This window comes from Typha angustifolia, chromosome 5, assembly GCF_048772165.1.
Source record: "Typha angustifolia cultivar Huaian chromosome 5, ASM4877216v1, whole genome shotgun sequence".
NCBI lineage: Eukaryota > Viridiplantae > Streptophyta > Magnoliopsida > Poales > Typhaceae > Typha > Typha angustifolia.
Genome location: NC_133243.1, coordinates 3,593,291 through 3,615,535, shown reverse-complemented (window position 1 = coordinate 3,615,535; position 22,245 = coordinate 3,593,291). Strand labels below are relative to the sequence as shown.

The following is a 22,245-nucleotide window of genomic DNA, read 5'->3' as shown; positions in this document are numbered from 1 at the left end:
TTATCTAAATTCTCTCATTTTATACCAATCTCTTATCCATATACAGCTCCAACCGTAGCTCAAGTGTTTTTTAATAACATTTTCGAGTTATATGGAATGCCTCAAAGTATTGTTTGTACAGAGATGCTAGTTTTACAAGTAAATTTTGAAAAGAGCTTTTTGAGTTGCACGGGATATAATTTAATTTCAGCTTATCCTATCATTCACAAACGGTAGTTAGACAGAAGTGGTGAAACAAACTGTTGAGATGTACCTTAGATGTTTTTTTTTTATCATTTATGAGCCCAAATGCTAGATATAGGCTACACAAAGAGCCAACTCTCTTTAGATACAGAGACCCTTAGGCTTCACAGAGCTTTTTTATTAGCTGGTTAGTCTAAACTTCAAATCATATGCGTTGATTCAAGTCATTGCACTGCAGAGCTGTTCCTCCAAGCTAACCACACTATCGAGCCATTAACCGAGTCAAGTTAAGCCACCCAACCATCAAACCACCAAATAATTTCTCCACAATATTGTTTGGGGTTGGAGTTGAACCTATGACCTCATTCATTATGAGGAAGATACTTACTAACTCTACTAGAATTGGTTGGTGAGATGTACTTTAAATGTTTCATAAGTCACAAACCAAAAGACTAGGTACGATGGATTTCATGGGTTCAATATTACTACATTGAAGTTACCTAAAGATAGCAAAATTCGTCCAACTTTTTACGTCTCTATGCTTAAGAAGCTCAAACTTTGCCTACAATTTAAATAGAAGAGGACTCAATTGTTCCAATTCCCCAAGCTATTTTGGATGAACGTTTATCACCGATAGATGCAATTTGGGAAAATTACGAAGAGTTGCAAGTGAGATTTCCTGATATTACCCTTGAGGACAAGGGTGTTTTCTAGGTGGGAGGAGTGTTATGGTAGTGGGCAGTTACCAACTTAACATCTTGTCATATAGCTAAAATTCTCTCTCTTTAAAAATGCTCTCGTCATTGGTGGGCTCAGAGAGGGGGAGGCAGGGGGTTTATATAACGCAGACGAGATTTCTTATAGGGGGAGGAGAGCTATTTAACCACGTTTCCGGCTACCAATTAGAACTTTCGTTTCGCATAGTCCTTTCAATTTGGACTAAACATAAAAGTCTTTCTCTGCACAGTATTTTCCACCATTATTTCGTTGGGGAAGAATACTAATGACAAAGATGACGACGATAGTGCATGACCCGAAGCTTTGCATAAGAAGTAAAATCAGAGCTATTAGAATCATATCTTCTAAGACTATCATTACATAAATTTTTATAATTTTTTTTACGTTCGAATTAGTTCAGATGGTTCGTAACATTAGTTATTATTATTATTGTCTTTTCCTTATTTTTATTTACATATCAGTTTTTCTTTTTATTATTTACATAGTCTTTTTCTATTTTTATTTGCATACCAGTCTTTTTTCTTTCTAAGTTTTTAGTTTAAATTATGTCGTTTTATTTATTTACATATCAGTCTTTTTCCTTTTTATTACATACCAGCCTTTTTCTTTCTAAGTTTTTAGTTTAAATTCTGTCTTTTTCTGTTTTTATTTACATACTAGTCTTTTTCTTTCTAAGTTTTTCATTTACATTCTGTCTTTTTCTTTTTTATTTACATAGCAATCTTTTTTTATTTTATTTACATACTAGTCTTTTTCTTTCTAAATATATTAGTTTAAATTCTGTCTTTTTCTTTTTCTTTTATTTATATACTAGTCTTTTTCTTTTTTTATTTACATACCAGACTTTTTCTTTCTAAGTTTTTAGTTAACATTGTCTTCTTCTTCTTTTTTTAGTTACATACCAATCTTTTTCCTTTTTAATTTACATACAAGTCATTTTCTCTTTTAGTTTACATATCTGTCTGTTTCTTTCTAAGTTTGTAGTTTTTCTTTCTAGGCTTTTAGTTTACATTTCTTGTCTACCTTTACTTGTTGTCTTACTTTGCTTATGCTTTGTTTCCCAAAAAAAAAAAAAAAAGAGAGGGATATCCTATGATTTATGCAGAGGTATAGGGACGAGTTAGGTAGATTTGCTAAAAGGCCAATAATAATATTGTTAGAAGCACAATCCATCTCTATTATGAGTAAACATTCTGACCAATCCCCTATCATGAAATGCCAGTAAAGACTCTTCAAGAGTATCTTTACTCTACCCAGACCTACACTTCGTCTTCCATAATGATCCCACCAAATACTCTTAACACTAATCTCAAGTTAGGGATGATTCAACTTCTTTCTAATTTCCATGGGTTAGAAAATAAAAACTCATATTTGTATGTTGGAGAGTTTGAAGAGGTAGTAGCCACTTTTAATAGTCAGCATGGGCTGACTGATGCTGTAAGACTTATGCTTTTTCCTTTCTCTTTAAAGGATAGAGCTAAGAGTTGGCTCTATTATCTCCATTCACATTCCGTTAGCACTTGGAAAGAAATGATTGTAGTCTTCTTTCATAAATACTTTCCTTGCCCAAAAGGAAAGTGAGACATTATACCAAACCTAAGAAAGGTTTAAGGAGTTGCTTAGCTTATGCCCCCACCACGGGTATGAAAGTTGGCAACTCTACTTTTATGAGGGTCTTATATCTCGAGAGAGCTAATTCATCGAATTGATGTGCAACGGCGAATTCCTATAACAGAACCCCGAGGAAGCCATGGAATATCTGAATGAGCTTGCTGAAATAGCTTATACATGGACTGGCCCAAGTGCTACTAAAAGCACTAGTAGGTCTACACTCATCTCCACTCCTTCAGGTAAAGTACTTTATCATCTTTGAGAAGAAGATAGCCTTCAGGCCAAAATTGAGGGTCTAACAAAAGTAGAAGCCCTCAAAGTAAAAGAGGTAATGACCACTTTTGCTGTTCCCCACACAGAGGTGTACCTCCCTATTTTATTTGTCAATGGGTAAAGCACCCAACTACGAATTGTCCATCTTTTTCTGAAAGGAGGAATATATATGAATAGCAATGTAATATATTGGGGGTTTACAAAAAAACCTTACTCTCCTTATTCAGACACTTACAATCTAGGTTGGGAGAACCATTCAACTTTAGTTGGAGAAATAAGCAATTGGCTCAACAGCAACCTAAACCTCAACTGCGGCAACAATATTGCTCTTATTCTGCGCCTACCAACCTCAACCCTCTTTACGGAATCCCATAGAATAAACTATGCTTTTGTTCATTGAGGCATAGAATAAAAGAATCAGTGACTAGAATCATTAATCACACAGGTTGCTGATCAACTTTAACTTACTGAAGCAAATATTGTATGCAAACTCCAAGTAACTGAGTTACGGGAGTTGCATATTGATGCTTATGAGAACTCTAATATATCAACAGATAATATGAAATCCTTCTATGACAAAAGAATACTAAGAAGACAATTTGTATAGGATCAACAAGTTCTTCTATATGATTTTAGACTGCATTAACATCCCAGCAAATTGAGATCTAGGCAGAATGGATCCGCATCATGAAGCGCATCTTTGAAAATGGCCCAATAGAAGTAGAAGATCCTAAAGATGGGCATATATTTAAAATCAACAGTCAAAGTGAAACACCTAAACCTCCAAATACATGTGTATACCGCATGAGTAAATCCCCCCATGCGGTGCATCACGTGACCTGTCAGTAATAGGTTTCCACAAAGCACATAGTAATATAGGTTTATACTATAAATAATCTCAAACAATATGAGTCCGGATACAAGTTTTACAGGCCACAATAAGCCTTCAAAGATAGACATCCAAAATATAACTATAATGTCCAAAGTACAATGCCAATTATAACTCCCTCATAGGGGCTCAATACAACTAATAGAAATAGTTATGATTGAAATAAAAGGCAGCTACTCCTCGCTACCCACACCTACTTCCCCTAGCTCTGAAATGATGCCACCAAGAGGTGGTGAGCACACAGCCTAGCGAGTAGTATATAATCTATAACAATGAAATCATAGGTGCATATCTAATGCATGCTTATAATTGCTAGCAATAAAAATACGCTTATTTAAATGACTTACCATGAGTACTAAATCATTGCAATCAATAAAGACTACACGTCATTATCTTGGAACATTCCAATTCCTAATCATATCAGGATAAGTCTGCACAGGTATAAAACCTAATACAATCTTTTATTCATACAAATCTCAATCATAGTATTTACATATTATGCTTAGAAGTAAAAGAGTAGTTTAGTCATTTCATGTTCACCAAGACATTAATAATGTTTATCATAGCTCACCGAGCCATTCACCACACAATGTAGATATTCTCAATAAAATCATCCATCACATAATCATCTATCATCTCATACATCGAGGAGAGATATATACACATCTAGCGGTAATGCCACCCAAACATGCATAGCGACACTGCATGTGATCAGTTGTCTATGGCCATTAGACTAAGGATCCTGATCATAGGCCCATATCTCACTATCTCTAAATCATCACCGCTCATAGCAGGAGAATCAGGAGCCCTCAGCTCATCAATGGATGCCCTAACCCTGCGTTGTTGGGTACCGCTAGAGATATATCTCTGCCTCACAATCATATTCTTCTATCATCATAATCTAATGCTAACTATACATTATAATTACCTGAATGCCACACAGGCTCCCGACCTCAGGTGTAGGCCGCTAATACTATAGTCATATATGATACACTCTACCCTTAACCCTGGCTAAGCAAGTAGGGGTACTGCCTAGTCAAAACCCAACTACTAATGATAGGTGAAAGTGGTGCAATGTCTGTGGGTGTATAAGTCATGTCATAGTTATCATGGTCATTAAATTTTATATTCACAACAGATATTTATACAAGTGTTTATCATATAGGATATATGTAGATCAGCGTTACACTAAGGCATGTGCTAACATTAACATTCTCATAACATTATGATGAGTAAACTATCAATAACTACACATATCAAGATATATTATAGTACACTAAATGCAGTACTAATACTAGCATTCGTACAATATCATGAAAAGTATAATAGTTGTAACTACATTATTCTACCCACCAAGGTTTGACTGGTGGGCTGTAGTCTACAGCCTACCCAACCCTAGTTTAGTGAGCTGCGATCTGACTGCAGCCCACCCAACCCAGGCCTAGTGGGCTGCGGTTGCAGCCTTGACTGCAGCCCACAAGGGCTTAGAATGGCTTAGTGGGCTGTAGTCTGAACCACAGCCCACCAAGGGATGGGTGAGGGTTAAACAAACCCCCACCCTCCTTCACCATCTCTTTTTGAGGGAAGGAGACAGGGAGGAGAGAGAAGGGCTCGGCGCTGTCGGTAGTCCACCCTCGAGGTCGACGGTCTGCGGTCCTCACCCGAGGTGGGTGGCTAGCCGGAGGGAAGGGGAGGGAAAAGAGAGGACGAAATCGAGGGGAGAGACGCAGCCACCATCAAGGTCGACGGTGCCGACAGTGCAGCCATGGGGTCGGGTAAGGCACGGCGGTCGAGGGGGTAAGTACAGGGAAGAAAGAAAGACAACAACAAGAAAAAGGATTTACCGAGGGGTCACCGGGTTAGCCTTGTTGGCCATCGGCTCCGGGGCTTTGTTGGCTCCGGCGTCGGCAACCCGAGAGAAGGAAAGGGAGGGAGGGGTGGTGCGGTGGGGGGAAAGGAAACAGGGGAGGGGCGTCGGTGGACTACACGGCAGGGGAAGAAGAAGGAGAAGAAAAGGAGAAAGAGGACAACTGGTAGGGGAAACCGGGACGCATACACTTGGCGCATGCGTCGGTTTTTTGTTTTTTTTTAGGGTGTTACACAAAGGCTTAAACCAATCATCGACACATTAGTACATGAAGAAGAGTCTGTCTTTTTTGTAGACCCTCTTTACAAGCCTTGACTAGCTTACATTTTTAGCTCTCAAAGTCTGCTCCAACATCTCAAGTGATTTTATTCTCTTTTAGTTACTTGTTCCTTATTGTTTATATTCTATTACATTGAGAACAATGCAATATTTAAGTTTGGGAGGAAGATAACATTGTGTATGTTGAGTATTGAATTTTCTTAGAACCATTTTTTTGTTTCTCAATGCATTATCATTTAATTTCTATAGACTAGATTATATCTATGCAAAATACACATGTGTATCACTATGGGAATATTTACTTTTCCTATTGATAGCATAGTTAATTGTTGAAGTAAGAATAATATTGTGATTCACACACTTTTCATGTCATATGTTTAAAGGATCACGCTAACTTTAGAGGAATTTAACCTAGAATTTGACTTAATTAATTTTATTTATATATATCAATATGTATATATATATATATATAAAATAATAATAATAATAATAATAATAATAATAATAATAATAATAATAATTGACTAATGTCTTATCAATTAAACTCAACCTCGCCACATCGAAAAGTGGTAAGATTTGAGTCAAAAGGGAAGGTTATTCAATGTTAGAAATATTAAATTAATTCTACTAAAGTATAGAGCATAACTGTCTCATGAAGCAGAAAATGTTCGTGGAATAGTAAGATTGAAAATAAAAAAGAAGAAAAAGAAAGAAGTTATTATCCTCTTTACTTTAACTATTGCTATACTTGGAAATAGGAAATTATCTTTTTACTAATCACATGCGTATGAGTTTATGATCTTATTATCTTGCATTAAGTCTATATTTCTTAAATTTTTTTTGCACGTTTTTAAATGTTTGTAGGTAGTATTTCTGAAAACCCTCACAAGACAACACTCATCCACTAGGGTAACCTAAGAGTTTAACGGCTTGTTGCATATGTCAAATGCAATCGTGTTTTCTAGAAAGTGGTATAAATAGTCTTTTCTTTTTATAATTTTCTTTAAGAACTATATACGGGAGTTTTCGTAGTTTTTTTTTTTACGCTTGAATTGTTAGAGTCTAGCAATAAGCTGGTTGGGGAGTGTGATAAGTGCATAAAAATGCCCTTATAATATTAATAATACTAGCTTAATTGTTATAACATAAATGTCTTTTTAGTTGTTTAAACAGGTTTCTCTAAATTCATGTTTTCACCTTATAAAATGCTAAATTATTGATATATTTTATTACTAGAATGAAGTTTAGAGAAGTTGTGCCTAGCCTACAAGTGCTAGATTTGCAAAATTAAGTTTTTAGATGATAGAAACATAAAAAATAGATTTTGGATGCACCAAAATTTTGCAGCTGACTCTGCATTAAATTCTGCCCAAGTAGCGGATCCGATCCTTATCTAGCTACGCCAGCAGCTATGCCAGCAGCTATGCCTATTCACTCATTGCCATGCGAGCGGATGCATCGGCTTCAATCGATTGCCTTGTAGTGAATTGCGCTTGCCGAGGTCAAGAGTAGCGCACGCATTGGAGGGCCATGCATCACCTTGTGGCACTAGCACAATGCGCGTGTCGCCTATCTAACCAGTCGCACCGTGTTCCTACAACTGCCTTGCAGCAAATCCTGTAAACAGTTATTTTTCAAAATTTCTTATAAATAGAGGGTTAGAGGCATTGAAACATATATCGGAAAAATACCTAAAAAGAGAGAAAATTAGAGAAAAGGGAAAGGAAAAATAAAGAGAGAAAAAAGAGAAATGGAAAAGAAAGATAGACGAAAGAAGGAAGCTAATCATACTTGTGTGGCTAGGGGATGCCTCTCCCCTACTTAGGTTATTTTCTATTTTATTTTCAATCTTGTAATTCTAAAGTGCTTATAATTTTAAAGGTTGATTTATTCTATCTCATGATTTATATATCCCGATAATTATATAGTTGATATTTACATAATTATATATGGATAAGTTTGTCTCTATTTAGTAGTTTGATCCTCTGATGTGTTGTCGCCTCCAAATACATCGTCGACCTTATACTAAGCTAAATAAAACTAGTTACATGCTTAGTAAGTGATAAAAAAAGCCAATAAAATTACTTTAGATTTTCTTCCATATTATAAGGCTAAATTATCCTCTATGGTTGCTCTTTCATCGTTCATCTTGGATCATGTGTTAACCATCGTCTGAGGAACGTCAACTCTGATACCACTATTTCGAATTGGATCTGGACCAATCTAGATGTAATAAAATTATGAAACTTTTTATTGTGGTAGCCTCATGAGTTACAGATCTAATGACTTTAGTTTCACATAATAAAAATAAAATAGTGAAGGAAGGTCAGAATGGGACAAAAGTGAAAATATCCGATGTTGCGACGGTCGTCGGAGAGTGGCGGATTACCAAGGGTGGTGGTGGACGGTCGTATAGTAGGGTGGCTCATGGTGGCTAAGGTTTGGGCAGATAATAATAAAACATAATCATCTCATGATAATAATAAATTAGCTAAACTCAAGATTCATTCAATGATAATAATTATCTCATAACTACTATTTAGAGGAGTTAAATTCTAGTAGATCAGATCCACATACGGATTATCCACTTTATTTGAATTTAAAAATAATTAATAAATCTAACTAACTAACTTAACTTTACCCATGTGGTTGGATCATAACATTATGTCCATCAGGGCCTGTATTATGCAGGAAAACATGATGACCATGTCTCCAATGTTCGGCTAACCCGATGATATAGGTGGAGTTTGTCGCAGTGGTGTGATTGGGGTTGATGTCATCCTTGCCTCCATGGCTTTTGTGGAGTCCACAACTTGGGAAGCCTCTCCTTGGCCTGCTATAGCCATGGCTCCAGTCACAATTATGGTGTTTGAGGAACGATGGCTTTGATACTACTTGTTAAGACCTGTTCCTAGAACCAATTTGAGATCGGTGCAGTTTGGGTTAGTTTTGGTGGATCAACATTGGGTTTTGGTGGGGCCCAATGGTTTGGACATGGGTAATGGAGTTAGGGCAGATTTGGGATTGGTGGAGGTGAGATCAAGGATGAGTTTTAGACTCCAACGACACCATTATAATGGTAACGAGGAGGATTTCTGGATCGGTGGTTGTTGTAAGTCTTTAATGGAGTCAAGGATATGGTGGAAGTGTGATTAACGGTATAGACGGTAGGGAAGAGGGTCTAGTGTGAGAGAGGGGTGGTGGAAGAGTGTGGTGAGGTCGGGAGGAGATAGTGGCATCGGTGGAGATGTGTGGCTGGCTGGTGGCAGATTCTAGTGTGGACCTTTTGGATGATATTTAGAATGATCTACCTATTGAAAACTGATGAAATTTGGATATATTGTAGCTCTGGAAGAGAACTTTTCCTCAAATCCAATATTTTGAGATTTAGGTAGCTAGATTGGGAGATATCGTCAGATCAATAATCGAAGGTCAAGCAGCACGGGATGCATGGGCTAATGGAAATATGGTGAAATTGGACAAAATATGGACGTAGCTGAATGTGATAAGGAGAGAGAAAAGAAGGAGAAGTGGGCCGGTTCCCATGGAGGAGGGGAGTTTGACAGAGGAAGGGAGGGAGGAGCCGATGGCCAAGGAGGCTTGGTCAGCTAAGTTTTGAAGGAATGAGGGAGAGAAGCTAAGTTAAGAGAGGAGAAAGGTGATAGGAGAAACTTGATCGATTAGTCAAAACATAATTAATTCAGGCCACACTCTATAATTTATATTGGAGGCTAACCGGTTAACGCAAACCATAATTATTAACTAAACCACATTGAATCCATCAATAAACTGAACTAACTAACACAAGCTGAAATTAAACTAAACCTAGTGTTGAATTAAACAACTTGCTAGATAAGTGACCCAAGCCATCAGCCTAATGCCTACAAGGTGGTCCGGTCTGACCTGGATCACATCAAGCTCATTCTTGCTGGATCTTCTTATGAGATTTGTAGACCAATTAATTGGCAGTCTACTAGACCTGAACAATAGTGGAAGAGGTTGTGGGGCTTCTCTATTGCCCTCACATAAAGCACTTTCTGTGGCAGATAATTTTCGATCACCTTCCTACTTTAGTTTTGCCCTTGTCACTAAGAATATGCTGAATAATGTGGTTTGTTAGCGCTAATGATACAATTCAGGCTTCACTAATGTTGTCTCGAGCATGGATACATTTCAAATCAGATTTCTTGATCCATATGGCCTTTGTTTTCATCCCATAAATAAAAGCACTTCTAGGTTTTTGCAAAAATTTACAATGTGGTCGAATATGCCCTAGAATGCCGCAATGATAGCATGTCGGAACAAACCTTTTTCTACTCACCTTATGTCGAGGAGAGTGATTAGAGTTTACCTTTGGTACCGTCGAAGATTCACCAGTTTGTATATTCAAGTTCTGTTTAGAAGGGTTCATCCACGATTGCTTTGTAAATGCGGTTGATGGCTTCAGGTATTCTTCCTTTTGTATACCTGCAGAAATAAATACAGTTTTATTATTATTTGAATTACTAGTGTATCCAACACCATACTTGTCTTTTCTAGAGATCTGAGCTTTTAGAATTTCGTCAAGTTTGTTCTTCCCTTTCAGAAATGTAACTTCCTTATGCAATCGCTCTAGTTCAATTTCATCAGCCTTCATTTTATTTTTTGCATTGTCAAGTTGTTCAGAAAGGTCTTTGACACGTTCAAGCTCCAATTTGTACATCTCTTCAAATTGAATTCTTTCTGGTTCGATTACCTTGAGTCGTTGAAGTAGTCTAAGATTGCTTTTCTTGAGTTTAAACGACTCTAGGTATAAGTCATTATATGCCTTTTGGATTTCAGATTCATCTTCCTCAGCAGGTAACATATCTTGATCATCTGTACTATCAGTATCAACAATAGAGTTAGTATAAAGTAGAGAAGAGGTAAAAGCTACAAAGTTTTCTTCGTCCTTTTCAGAATCATCAATAGATTCATCTGAGTCATCCCAAGTAACTTTCATAGCTTTGCCCTTCCTCTTAAGACGATTAGGGCATTCTTGTGCGATGTGTCCAAAACCAGAACATTCAAAACATTGAACTTTATTCTCAAAATTCTTATTTTTTTGTTTGACATTGTTGTTGGTACCACCTGTATTTGAACTCACAATATTCTTCCTTTTTACAAAGGCTTTGCTTTTCTCAAGTTTTTCAGCATTCAACTTGTTTGGCTTCCGAAAGAATTTATTAAACTTTTTGACAAACATGGTCAACATCTCAACATCTAAATCACCTTCATCATCCGACTCCTCTAAATTTTGTTCAACTGTAGATAGAGCCATCCCTTTGGACTTCCTCGGTTTTGAAAGACTGGACTCAAATGTTTGTAGATTTCCTACCAATTGTTCAACTTTCATTGAATCGATATCCTTACTTTCCTCAATAGCTGTAACTTTTGCCTGAAACCTTTCTGGAAGGGACCTAAGGATCTTACGGACAATTATGTTTTCAGGAAGTTTCTCTCCTAGGTTGAAACTAGAGTTGACTATATCACTCAGCTTTGCATAGAACTCATCAAATGTCTCATTCTCTTCCATACATAGGGTTTCAAAACTAGTAGTCAACCTCTGAAGTTTCGAAAGTTTTATAGCCATGGTTCCTTCGTGAGTAGTTTCTAAGATCGTCCAGGCTTCTTTTGCTATCTCACACGTAGAAATTCTTCTAAATTCTTCCGAGGAAACACAACTAAAAATAGCATTTATTGCTTTGCTATTCCAGCCGACTTTGTCATAGTCTGACCTATCCCATGAGTCAATCGGTTTCTCAATAAGTTTTTCATTCACCATGTACATTGGTGGACTCCAACCATTCACAATGGCCATCCATACTCGCTCATCTATAGATTTCAAATAAGCTCTCATCCTAGCTTTCCAATATCCATAATTTGATCCATCTAGAATAGGAGGTCTAATAGATGATTGTCCATCTCTATGAAAATCCATGCCTATCTGATCTCTCTCAAAGAGTGAGAGAACCTGCTCTGATACCAATTGAAAAAATAAATCCCTAGACACACGTATGTATCTAACCTCTAGGCAATGATATTTCTCGTTCGCTTAAGTAAAAGTCGGAAGAAATATTAAAAACGAAAGTAGAGATGAACGCCAAGATTTTAACGTGGAAAAACCCAAAACGGGAAAAAAAACCACGGATCCAAACTCGGATCAAAACCAATCACTATAATAGTAGCAGTTATAAGACTGACTCACAAAACACCCCGTCGATCCAAACGACTTTGTTTCTCTCAGTCTTGATCGCTAGAACCTACGATTCACTGCTTCTTGTGATTGAAGTCCAATCTTAGTAGCCCTCGAGATTGATCTTTCGTCTAGATCACCCTTAAGACGAAAGATTAAATTCTTGTAGATGAGTGGAACATTGTTAGTTGAAGAATCGATGTAGCCTCAAGAAGTCTCCTTCAATAATATTTCTTCAACTCACCTTGAGATAGGGTTTCACAATCCTTATATATGATCTTCAAGATAGAGACAAATCCGAGTCTTATTTGTACTCATGAACTTCAAGATAGAGCCAACTCCGAGTCTTATCCGTACTCATGATCTTCAAGATAGAGCCAAATCTGAATCTTATCCGTACTCATGAAAGTCCAATATTTTTAAACTTTGTTAGTGTGTTCGAACGGGCTCGAGTGCGTTCGAACGCGACAGCTTGAATTCTTCAGGTTGCGTTCGAACGCTTGTGAACGCGGCTCTCTATCTGTGTGAACGTAGTGCCCACGTTCGAACGCGTTTATGAACGCGGCTCTCTGTTTGTGTGAACGCAGATTTCGCGTTCGAACTCGTTTGTGAACGCACCGCGTTCGAACGCGTTTGTGAACGCGGTGTGAACTCAACAGCTTTTCTCCAATAACCTTGCAATTCTTCAGACCAGAGATATTCTAGACTTGTGTAAAGCTCATATATATGTAAAAAATACACTTAGAATATTTTGTACACAATTGCCAACAAATAAAAACCTAACACTATTGTTTAAGTAAGCCTAAAATTAAGTGATCTAACTAATTATTAATTAATTAGCTTAAGAGTATAATTGTCATAGAATTTATGAGTAGATACCATCATGTAATTTATTTTTTTATGAGGGACAAAATTAGAAATAAAAAAACCTATAATCGTCAAAAAGTAGTTTTTGGGACCACTTTTGGTTTAGTGATTTTTCTCACGTATCTCCTCTTACGAGAGAGTTTTGTGATATTCACTAAGAACAGATTTGGAAGAGCATTACAAGGATCATCTCCTGCTTAAATCTAATCTCCTTTTACTCATGGTTTTAACATAGATTTAAAGTGTATTAAATTAGGGATTGGACTAGAAATATTTTTAGGATCTATTGATTAATCCCTAACAAGTGATATCAGAGCTTAATCTATGCATAATTCCTTGAGTCTTTTGATTATAGTGGAAATTAATTATGAAAAAATTTTAGTGTTCATAAAATTTGGGGTTTTGATCCTTCTGTGGTTATTTTGTGGATTAAAGATGAGGTTAATACCTAATTTTGGATTTGTTCACATTATATGATCATGTTCACATTTTTTTTGTTTTTTGTTTAGATTTTGGCATACTTCTGAGATGACATTTGCCGTATAAATTCATTTGGATATACTCAGCCCAAAGGAAAACTAATATTTGACAGAATTGTACACACACTTGTGGTGGTAAACATGTGAAAATTATAAAGATAACCTAATGTAATTAATAAATCAGTCCAAAGATAGATTTGTTATTTGACATAAATTATTGTCAATGTTTGATCATTACAACAAGAGTACCACTTACAGTTAATATTACCGTCCAAAGACTTGATATTAATGTTATGTTAGGTACCTCAAGATGTTATCATAAATTTTTAAATTTAAAGATTATTTATTCACTTATTTGATGTGAACATGCTTACTTATTTACTTATTTTCATTCTCTTTTCAGCTTTTATGTCTACTACTTCTATATTTGCAAATATGGACAATATTTCCATTTTGAATGGGACTAATTTTAAAGATTGGAAAGAGAATATATTGATTGTTCTTTGCTGCATGAATCTAGACTTAGCACTGAGAATGCCAAAACCCACTACTCTTATGGAGCAAAGTTTCATATATGATGTGGGTATAGTATGAGAAGTGAGAGTGTTCCAATCACCTAAGTCTTATGATCATTAAGCGCTACATTTCAAAGGCTTTTAAGGGTGCATTAGCTGATGAAGTTATTAATGCCTGTGAGTTCCTTGCTGAAATTCACAAGCGTTCAAAAACGATAAGGCTGAAACAAGCAGGCTTTTAGCAAACTTCATTTCAATAAAATATAAATGCAAGGGTAATGTTCGGGAATTCATTATGGAGATGTCTCATCTTACTTCAAAATGTAAGGCATTAAAGCTATACTTATCTAATGATTTGCTCGTCCATCTAGTTCTCATTTCTCTTCCAACATAATTTAATCAGTTTAAGGTCAGTTATAACTTCCAGAAAGAGAAATGGTCTCTAAATGAGCTTATTTCATTTTGTGTGCAAAAGGAAGAGAGATTGAAGCAAGATAAAACTGAAAGTGCTCATTTGACTAGCACTTCTAAGGATACGGGCAAAAAGAAAAAGAAAAATAATGAATTGCTGCTTCTAAGGGTCCAGAGCAAAAGAAACATAAAACTGAGGGAGGTTGTTTGTTTTTTCTATGGTAAGCTTGAAAATATAAAAAAAGAATGTATCAAGTATAGCACATGGCTTACTAAAAAAGGTATATTTCTTACTTTGGTCTGTTCTAAAGCTAACTTAGCTTTAGTACCTAAAAACACTTAGTGGTTGGATTCTGGTGCTACTACTCACATTTGCGTTTCTATGCAGGGTTGCTGAGCTACCGAAAGACAAGTGATACTAAAAGATGCATCTATATAGGAGATGGCAAGTTGATGTAAGTAGAGGCGATATTGCATTTTAGATTATTACTAACTAGCTGTTATTTGGATTTGATGGATACTTTTGTTGTACTGTTTTTAGACGGAATTTGATTTCAGTTTTTGTTTTTAGACAAACTTTATTATTGTTGTTCATTTGGAAACAATCAATTTACTTTATCTATGAATTCAAGTATTATTAAAACCAGTTTACTTAATATTTATGATAATCTATATTTGCTAGAAACTATTTCATCTTATAATCAAACGTTGCATATGGAATCATGAGATTCTAAGTGTAAAGTAGATAAAGAAAATTCAGTCTCATTATGGCATAAATGCCTAAGTCACATCTCTAAATCTAAAGTTTAGCAACTTGTGTCTGATGGGATGTTGAGTGTATTAAGGGAAAACATACTGAAACAAAGAAATTTGGTGCCAAAAGAACTATGGATGACTTAGAATTAATCCATACGGACATCTGTGGACCATTCCTTACGGCATCTTGGAATGGTCAACAATATTTTATAACATTCATAAATGATTATTTAAGATATGGTTACTTATTTTTTAAACATGAGAAATCACAGGCTTTGGAATAATCAAAACATTTAAAGCTAAAGTTGAGTTACAAGTTAACAAAAGGATAAAGAGTGTCAGATCTAACCGTAGCGGTGAATACTACGACAAATATGATGGATCAAATAAACAACGTCCATAACCATTTGATAAATACCTAGAGGAATGTGGAATAGTCCAAAATACACCATGCTAGGGTCACCTAGCATGAAAGGTGTATCTGAAAGACGAAACAAACTCATAAAGATATAGTAAGGAGTATGATTAGTTATTCTACTTTACTAAACTCACTCTAGGGTACAGCTCTCAAAACAACAGCTTATACTAAATCGAGTGCCAACTAAAGTGGCTGCAAAAATGCATTATAAGCTTTGGACTGACCAAAAACCTAGTCTAAAGCACTTACATGTTTCGAGATGTCTAGCTGAGGCTAGGCCTTATATGCCACATTAAAAGAAATTGAACTCCAAAACAGTAAGCATCTACTTTATTGTTTATGCTGAGCGATCAAGGGTTACAAATTTTATGATCCCACAAATAGGTCAATATTTGAGATAGGAATTGCAACATTTTTTGATAATTTTGAGTTTGGGGGAAGAAATCAGGTAGGTGACACCCTTGTTGCTAAAGAACACAAGTTCAATCTCATCCAGTGTGTTATGATCCGACTACATGGGTTAAGTCGAGTCAAGTCGAGTTGAGTAAAGTTAGTTATTTAGCTTTATCTTATTGTTTTAAATTTTAAATAAATCGGATAATCCGCATGTAGATCCGATCGGCTAGAAATTTTACTCCTATCAATAGGGGTCGATATGTGTTGATAATTATCATTGGAAGAAATATGAGTTTAGCCAATTATTATTTTCGTCCTTATCTTTTATCTAGCTTATCTTTCTAGGAGTAGATCAAAGAAATATCCCAACCTTCCAAACCCTAGCCACCTCCTACCTCTAGCAGCCACCCTACAATATGACCATCCACCACAACCCTTAGCCATCCGCTACCCTCCGACGACTGCCGCAATGTCGGATAATTACCGTTCTGCCCTCTCTAAACTATCTCCACTATTTTATTTTTTATCTTTTCATCTTGACCTTCGACTTAGGTAACCTAGAGCCATTAGAACCCTATCTCGTGAGGTTACCTCTACCTAAATTTTTATAATTTTCTTACGTTCATATCAGTCTAGATCTGGTTCGTAACACAGTGCTTAAATAATGGCCTTGAAATTAAAGAAATGTAGAAGATTCCTTATGCTTCAATTATAGGGAGTCTAATATATGTTCAAGTATGTAAGTGTTCAGATATTGCCTACATTGTTGGCATATTAGAAAGATATTAAAGTAACCCCAACATTGATCATTGAAATGCAGCCAAATAGGTTATGAGGTATTTATAGAGAACAAAGAAGTAAATGCTCATATATAGGAGATCAGTTAGAGATCATTGAGTATTCTGACTCAGATTTTGCTAAATACTATGATAGCAGGAGATCCACATCTGGCTATGCTGACCTATTGGCTGGTGGAGCTATTTCTTGGAGGTCTGTCAAACAAACACTTATAGCTTCATCCATCATGGCAGTGAAGTTTTTAGCATGTCATGAGGCATCCAAACATGGAATACAAATGCATAATTTTGTCACTATGCTACGCATTTTGGAGGGCATTGAAAGACCACTCAAATTATTTTGTGATAATAAGTTAGCAGTTTTATATTCCAATAACAATAAGATCTGTACAAAGTCAAAGCATATTGATATTAATTTCCTAATTATAAAAAAGAGAGTGCAGAGTGGACAGATATCCATAGAGTATATTAGGACAAGCCCCATTATAGCGGATATGCTCATAAAGGGATTACCATCCATGTTCTTTCATGAGCACACTACTGATATGAGTATTATTTTGTTTGAAGATATTTTGTTTTAGTGGGAGATTGTATTATTTTTCGTTTATTGTTTTATCTTACATTTTGGATATTTTCTATATATTTAGATTATTTTCTATAGAAATAAAATATTAAGTTTATTACACTCAGTTAAGTTATTTTTTTTAAATAATGATATCAATAAAGTAAAGTAGGACAAGTTGGAGATAGGCATGTATGGATCACATTGCATGCAATTTCCATGCTACACATCTACGATTGATCAATGTCATTTAGTTGTGTTGGTATATGTGACCATTGATAGATCCAATTATGATTAATATAACGAAAACTGCTTTGATCCTATACCGATATAGTTGATGGACGAGATTGTCCAAATATACTATAAGATCATGGTAGCAAATTACTAAGCTCATAAAGTTAAACGCATTTGTTAGATTACATATATGACCCAGTGGGAGATTGTTGGATTAATTTATATTAATTTTAATAATTGGACATATGTAAATAATTAAAATGTGTATGCTATAATTTAAATAGCCTAAAATTAAGTAATCTAATTAATTAACTAGCTTAAGAGTATAAATGTTTTAAAATTTATAAGTAGATACTATCATATAATTTCTTTTTCTATGCGGAGCAAAATTAGAAATTAAAAAAAAACTATAAATGCTAAAAAGTAGTTTTTAATTTAAGGGCAATAATCTTCACTTTTAGCTTAGTAATTTTTCTTTCACATATCTCATCTTCTCGAAAGATCTTGTAATATTCACTAAGAATAGATTTGGAAGACTATTACAAGGATCATCTCTCGCTTAATTTTCTCTATCAATAGATTGAGCTATGTTTCTGCAAATCAAATCTCCTTCTACTCATAGTTTTAATATGGATTTTAGGATCTATTGATTAATCCTAACATTTACGAATCAAAAATAGCAATGAGAAATGACGCACAACATCGTAGAAAGATAGTCAGATTGTCTTTATTAAGTAGGACGAACAATAACGTGTAGATTACGATCACTTGATCTTCCGGCAAAGAGTGATGCCATCGCCGACCGGCAGCTGGCAGATCTCAACACGAGGGTCGGCCGCGAGAGCCTTGTTGACCTCCAAGATGAAGGGCAGGTAAAACCTTAGTGTTTTTGGAAGCGGAGCGTCGGGAGGCAGCGCCACCGACCCATGCCACAGCGTGTTGTCGTACCCGATCACGCCGCCCACCTTCACCAGATCCAGCAGCCTCTCGTGGTAGTTGAGGTAGTTGTCCTTGTCCGCATCAACAAACACGAAGTCGAACGTCCCATGGTTCTCCACCTGCGCTCCACTCACATTCAACACACGTCAATCGCCGCAATAAAATTCAAGTTTCCATAAATGAATGGATAGCAGAGAATCTCACATCTTCCAGCAATTTGTCGAGGACGGGCAGCGCAGGACCCTCGCGGAAGTCGATCTTGTGTGATATGCCGGCCTTTTGGATTACAGGAAGCCCCAGCTCGTAGTTCTGCCGGTCAATATCCAAGGCCAGGATCTGTGACCAGAAGTATTTATTTTACATAATTAGTTTTAAATTATATTGCTTCAATCCATAAGAAGGCCGTAAGATCGATTACCTTGCCGTCGTCGGGGAGGGCAAGGGCGGTGGCAAGAAGGGAGTAACCGGTGAAGACGCCGATCTCCAACGTCTTCTTGGCGCCGATCATCTTCAGCAGCAAGCTCAAGAACTGCCCCTCGTCAGGGGAGACGGCTATGAAAATTGTAAATATTTTCTTCGTTCCGTGTCCAGCGAATTAGTTTAAACGATCATATCAAATGAGAAGTACCATATGTGTTTGGAGGTGATCTCGCGGAGCTCCTTCAAGCACTCATGCTCGCGAGGATACACACTCGTCTCCATTATGTACTAAAATTACATGAGAGAATAATAATAATAAAATTTCAAACTAAAGATATTAGAATCAAGGGAAGTTTAATTCCATCGATATAATTAAAAGAGAGTAGAAAGACAATAGTACTTGATAAAGAGCTTCACTTTGGAGTAAGCTCTTGGGTCCATTATCTTTGTCAGTCGGTGGATCCAATCCCTCTGCTTTGATCCTTGCTTCCATCAGCCTCTGTGCTAAATAAAATTCTCTCTCTTCAAAAATAGCTCTCGTTATTGGTAGGATTAGAGAGGGGGAGGCAGGGGATTTATATAATTTAGACAGAGAAATCTTTGGGGGAAGGAGAGCTATTTGACCACGTTTGTGGCTACCAGTTAGAACTTTCGTTGAGCATACTACGTCTGTTCAAAGCCATCAAACTAAACTCTAGTTAGCTAGTAAGACAAAGTCGTTCTCCGCACCCTATTTTCCACTAATATTTCTTTGGGGAAGAACGGAGCTGACCGGTGTTGCATAAACATACAAAGATGACATCTATGATACATTGACGATATACTAATATTTCAATACTACAGAAATTTTATTTTAATAAAAATAAATAACTAATGTAATATAAAAAGACCCTAACTAAATGTATCATCTACTTTATTTTGAAAATTTCATTTAGTGCCAATTACGAAAATAGTCATTTGGTCTAGGTAACAAAGTCCAAACTTGATTTCTCTCAAATTGATTTGGCTCTTCTTACATGGCTAAAATCTAATTGTTATCAATTTCAGCTTCTTTAAAACATTTTGGCCCTATTTGAGAGATAAAATATTACTACAAATATTGCAAGATAAAGAGCGAGTTTTTGTACCTTTCGATGGAATACCAATGATTAATCTATAAGCAAACCTTCATTCTTTTGGTAAGATTTGAGCATCATCTTTAGTGCCTCTATCTTTTTGATTAACATTTGAGCTTTCTTCTTGTAGATTATCTTCTGTTGCTCTTTTTCCTGTATATTGAATGATTACTTTCTCTAGACTTTTCTCAATATCTAAAGCTTCATTCTTCAATTGCAACATTTTGGAAGAAATACTATTAGATTCATTAAATATTATATATATATATATATATATATATTATTCAACTACAGGTGTCCTTTTATTGATTAGGACCGGTTCGGATTGATTACTCACGTGAATGGGTTTGGCTCATGAGGAGAGGTGAGGCAACAAGCCAAGAGCTTCGACCTAATTATCTTATAATTTATTGAATTTGCTTTAGATGTCTAATTTGTTATTAGGACCTAAGTTAGGTGCATGGCAATCTTGCCTATAATTTTCATGTATTGGTTGACTCGAGTCGAGTCGGTTTAGGTAGCCACCCAATCTCCTGTGATGTGCACCTAATGCTTTTAATTGTTGCATTAGGGTTTGGTTTATCAAGCAACGCCGACTAAATCAATTAGGGAGCCATTATAAATTATGAGTAGATTTGTCCACCATCCTAAGTCTACCAAACCTCTAAAATCATTTGTCGATTCGACTGTTGAATCTCTAAGGCAGCATTAACTTTGAAGGTTTGTGATAATCCTAGCTTTCGCCTCGGAGATTGGATCTCATATTCAAGGTTATCGTTGGGTTCATGTGGATTGTCAGGACTGGTAGACGGCTTCGAATTACCGATTGAAGGAGGGTCTATCAATTGGTATCAAAGCTGGTCGACCTCATACCACCATTAATGGCCAACACTAAATCTATAGTTGCAAGGAGAACTAATGAAGATCTTATGGACGAAGATGATGAGATCTTCACCGAGGTTCCTAACCAAGATGAAGGAAGGGCTGCACCAACGATGATGGAGACGGACTGATTGGAGACATCCACAAATGGGGCAAGAGTGGATGGAGGCTAGAGCTTCATCCATGGACATAATCTTCCTCTAACTGATTGATGAGATACGTGCAAACCAAGAGGTGACCAAGAGGTGCATGGAGCATCATAGGGGGAGGCTCAAGCCTCACGAAGGAGGATGTACAACCTTCTTACGGAAGCAATAAATGGTTGTCCCCCTTGTCGAAAACCTCCACCACTAATCCCACCTCTAGTAGGCACTCGACCTGAGCCTCATGCACCTACCAATTATCCCATTCTCCTTACCCCACCACGGCTAAGGGTAGAAGAGGAACTGTTGTCGAACCAGCCTCAAGGTGTGCCAATTTACCGAGGAAACTTGATAGCCTATGTTGGAGAAGAGGACTAGCAAGAACTAGAGGGTCACCTCGCATTCAAACTAGCCATTGGTTCAAGACTAGGGGAAGACCAATGCGTAAGGAGGCGAACAGCAAGGCTTAAATTTCTGCAGTTCCAAAGAGGCAATCTGGTGGAATGGTTAGATCGCGTCAAACAAATTTTCACCTTCCAAGGGACAACAAAGGAAGCCAAGGGCTTACTTATGAGCTTCCACCTTGAAGGACCTAAAACTCCATTAGTATAGGTCAACATCTACAAAAGACTGACTAGAGAGGTGGGCATATTTTAGCGCCAGTATTTCACAACACTTTGGATCAAAAGGTTATGAAGATTTTGATGCACTCCTCATGAAGATGGTGCAGCGGACCATGATAGCAATGTACCAAAAGGAGTTCAAGAGGATTAGTAGCCAATGCAACTTGCGATGGTTCGATCAATTGCTATGGAGTACATTTATGTTAGGGCTATGGGGCAACATTCAAACAGATGTTAAGGCCTTATGTCCAATCACCTTAGATCATGCCTTCCAATATGCCATTTTGATGGAGAGTGAACACAAGGAGATGAAAATTCAAAATATGGCCACTAGTTAGCCAGACAACTGTTACTCGGCTCAATAGTGGCATCGGAAGGTTCCACAATAACACTTAGACCAATTGCTAATTTTACACTGAGGGCATCGCTTAAGCCTTTGGCCGATGTTAGAGGAGGCCAACCTCCAACCTTCCTAACTCTCACTCCTGCAAAGGTGGAGAAGAAGAGAGAGCAAAAGGCCTTTGCTTTAGGTGCAACGACCATTTCATTTCCAGACATCAATGTGCAAAGACAACAAGTAGTGCCATGTTGATAGATGGCCATGAGGATGCTAAGGAGGACCATGATGCTGAGG

The 22,245-nt window shown here is 36.7% G+C and overlaps 1 protein-coding gene across 1 annotated transcript; it reads right to left on the bottom strand.

The window, feature by feature from the left end:
* Window positions 1–18,054: 18,054 nt before the first annotated feature.
* On the bottom strand, window positions 18,055–19,440 carry LOC140760411 (caffeoyl-CoA O-methyltransferase 5-like). The gene is made up of 5 exons (XM_073097342.1): window positions 19,249–19,440; window positions 19,057–19,136; window positions 18,847–19,006; window positions 18,633–18,764; window positions 18,055–18,547 (listed from the first exon to the last, which is right to left on the bottom strand). Exons 1-5 carry the CDS (start codon window positions 19,339–19,341, stop codon window positions 18,254–18,256), a joined length of 759 nt encoding a protein of 252 aa, XP_072953443.1. The 5' UTR covers window positions 19,342–19,440; the 3' UTR covers window positions 18,055–18,253.
* Window positions 19,441–22,245: the final 2,805 nt, after the last annotated feature.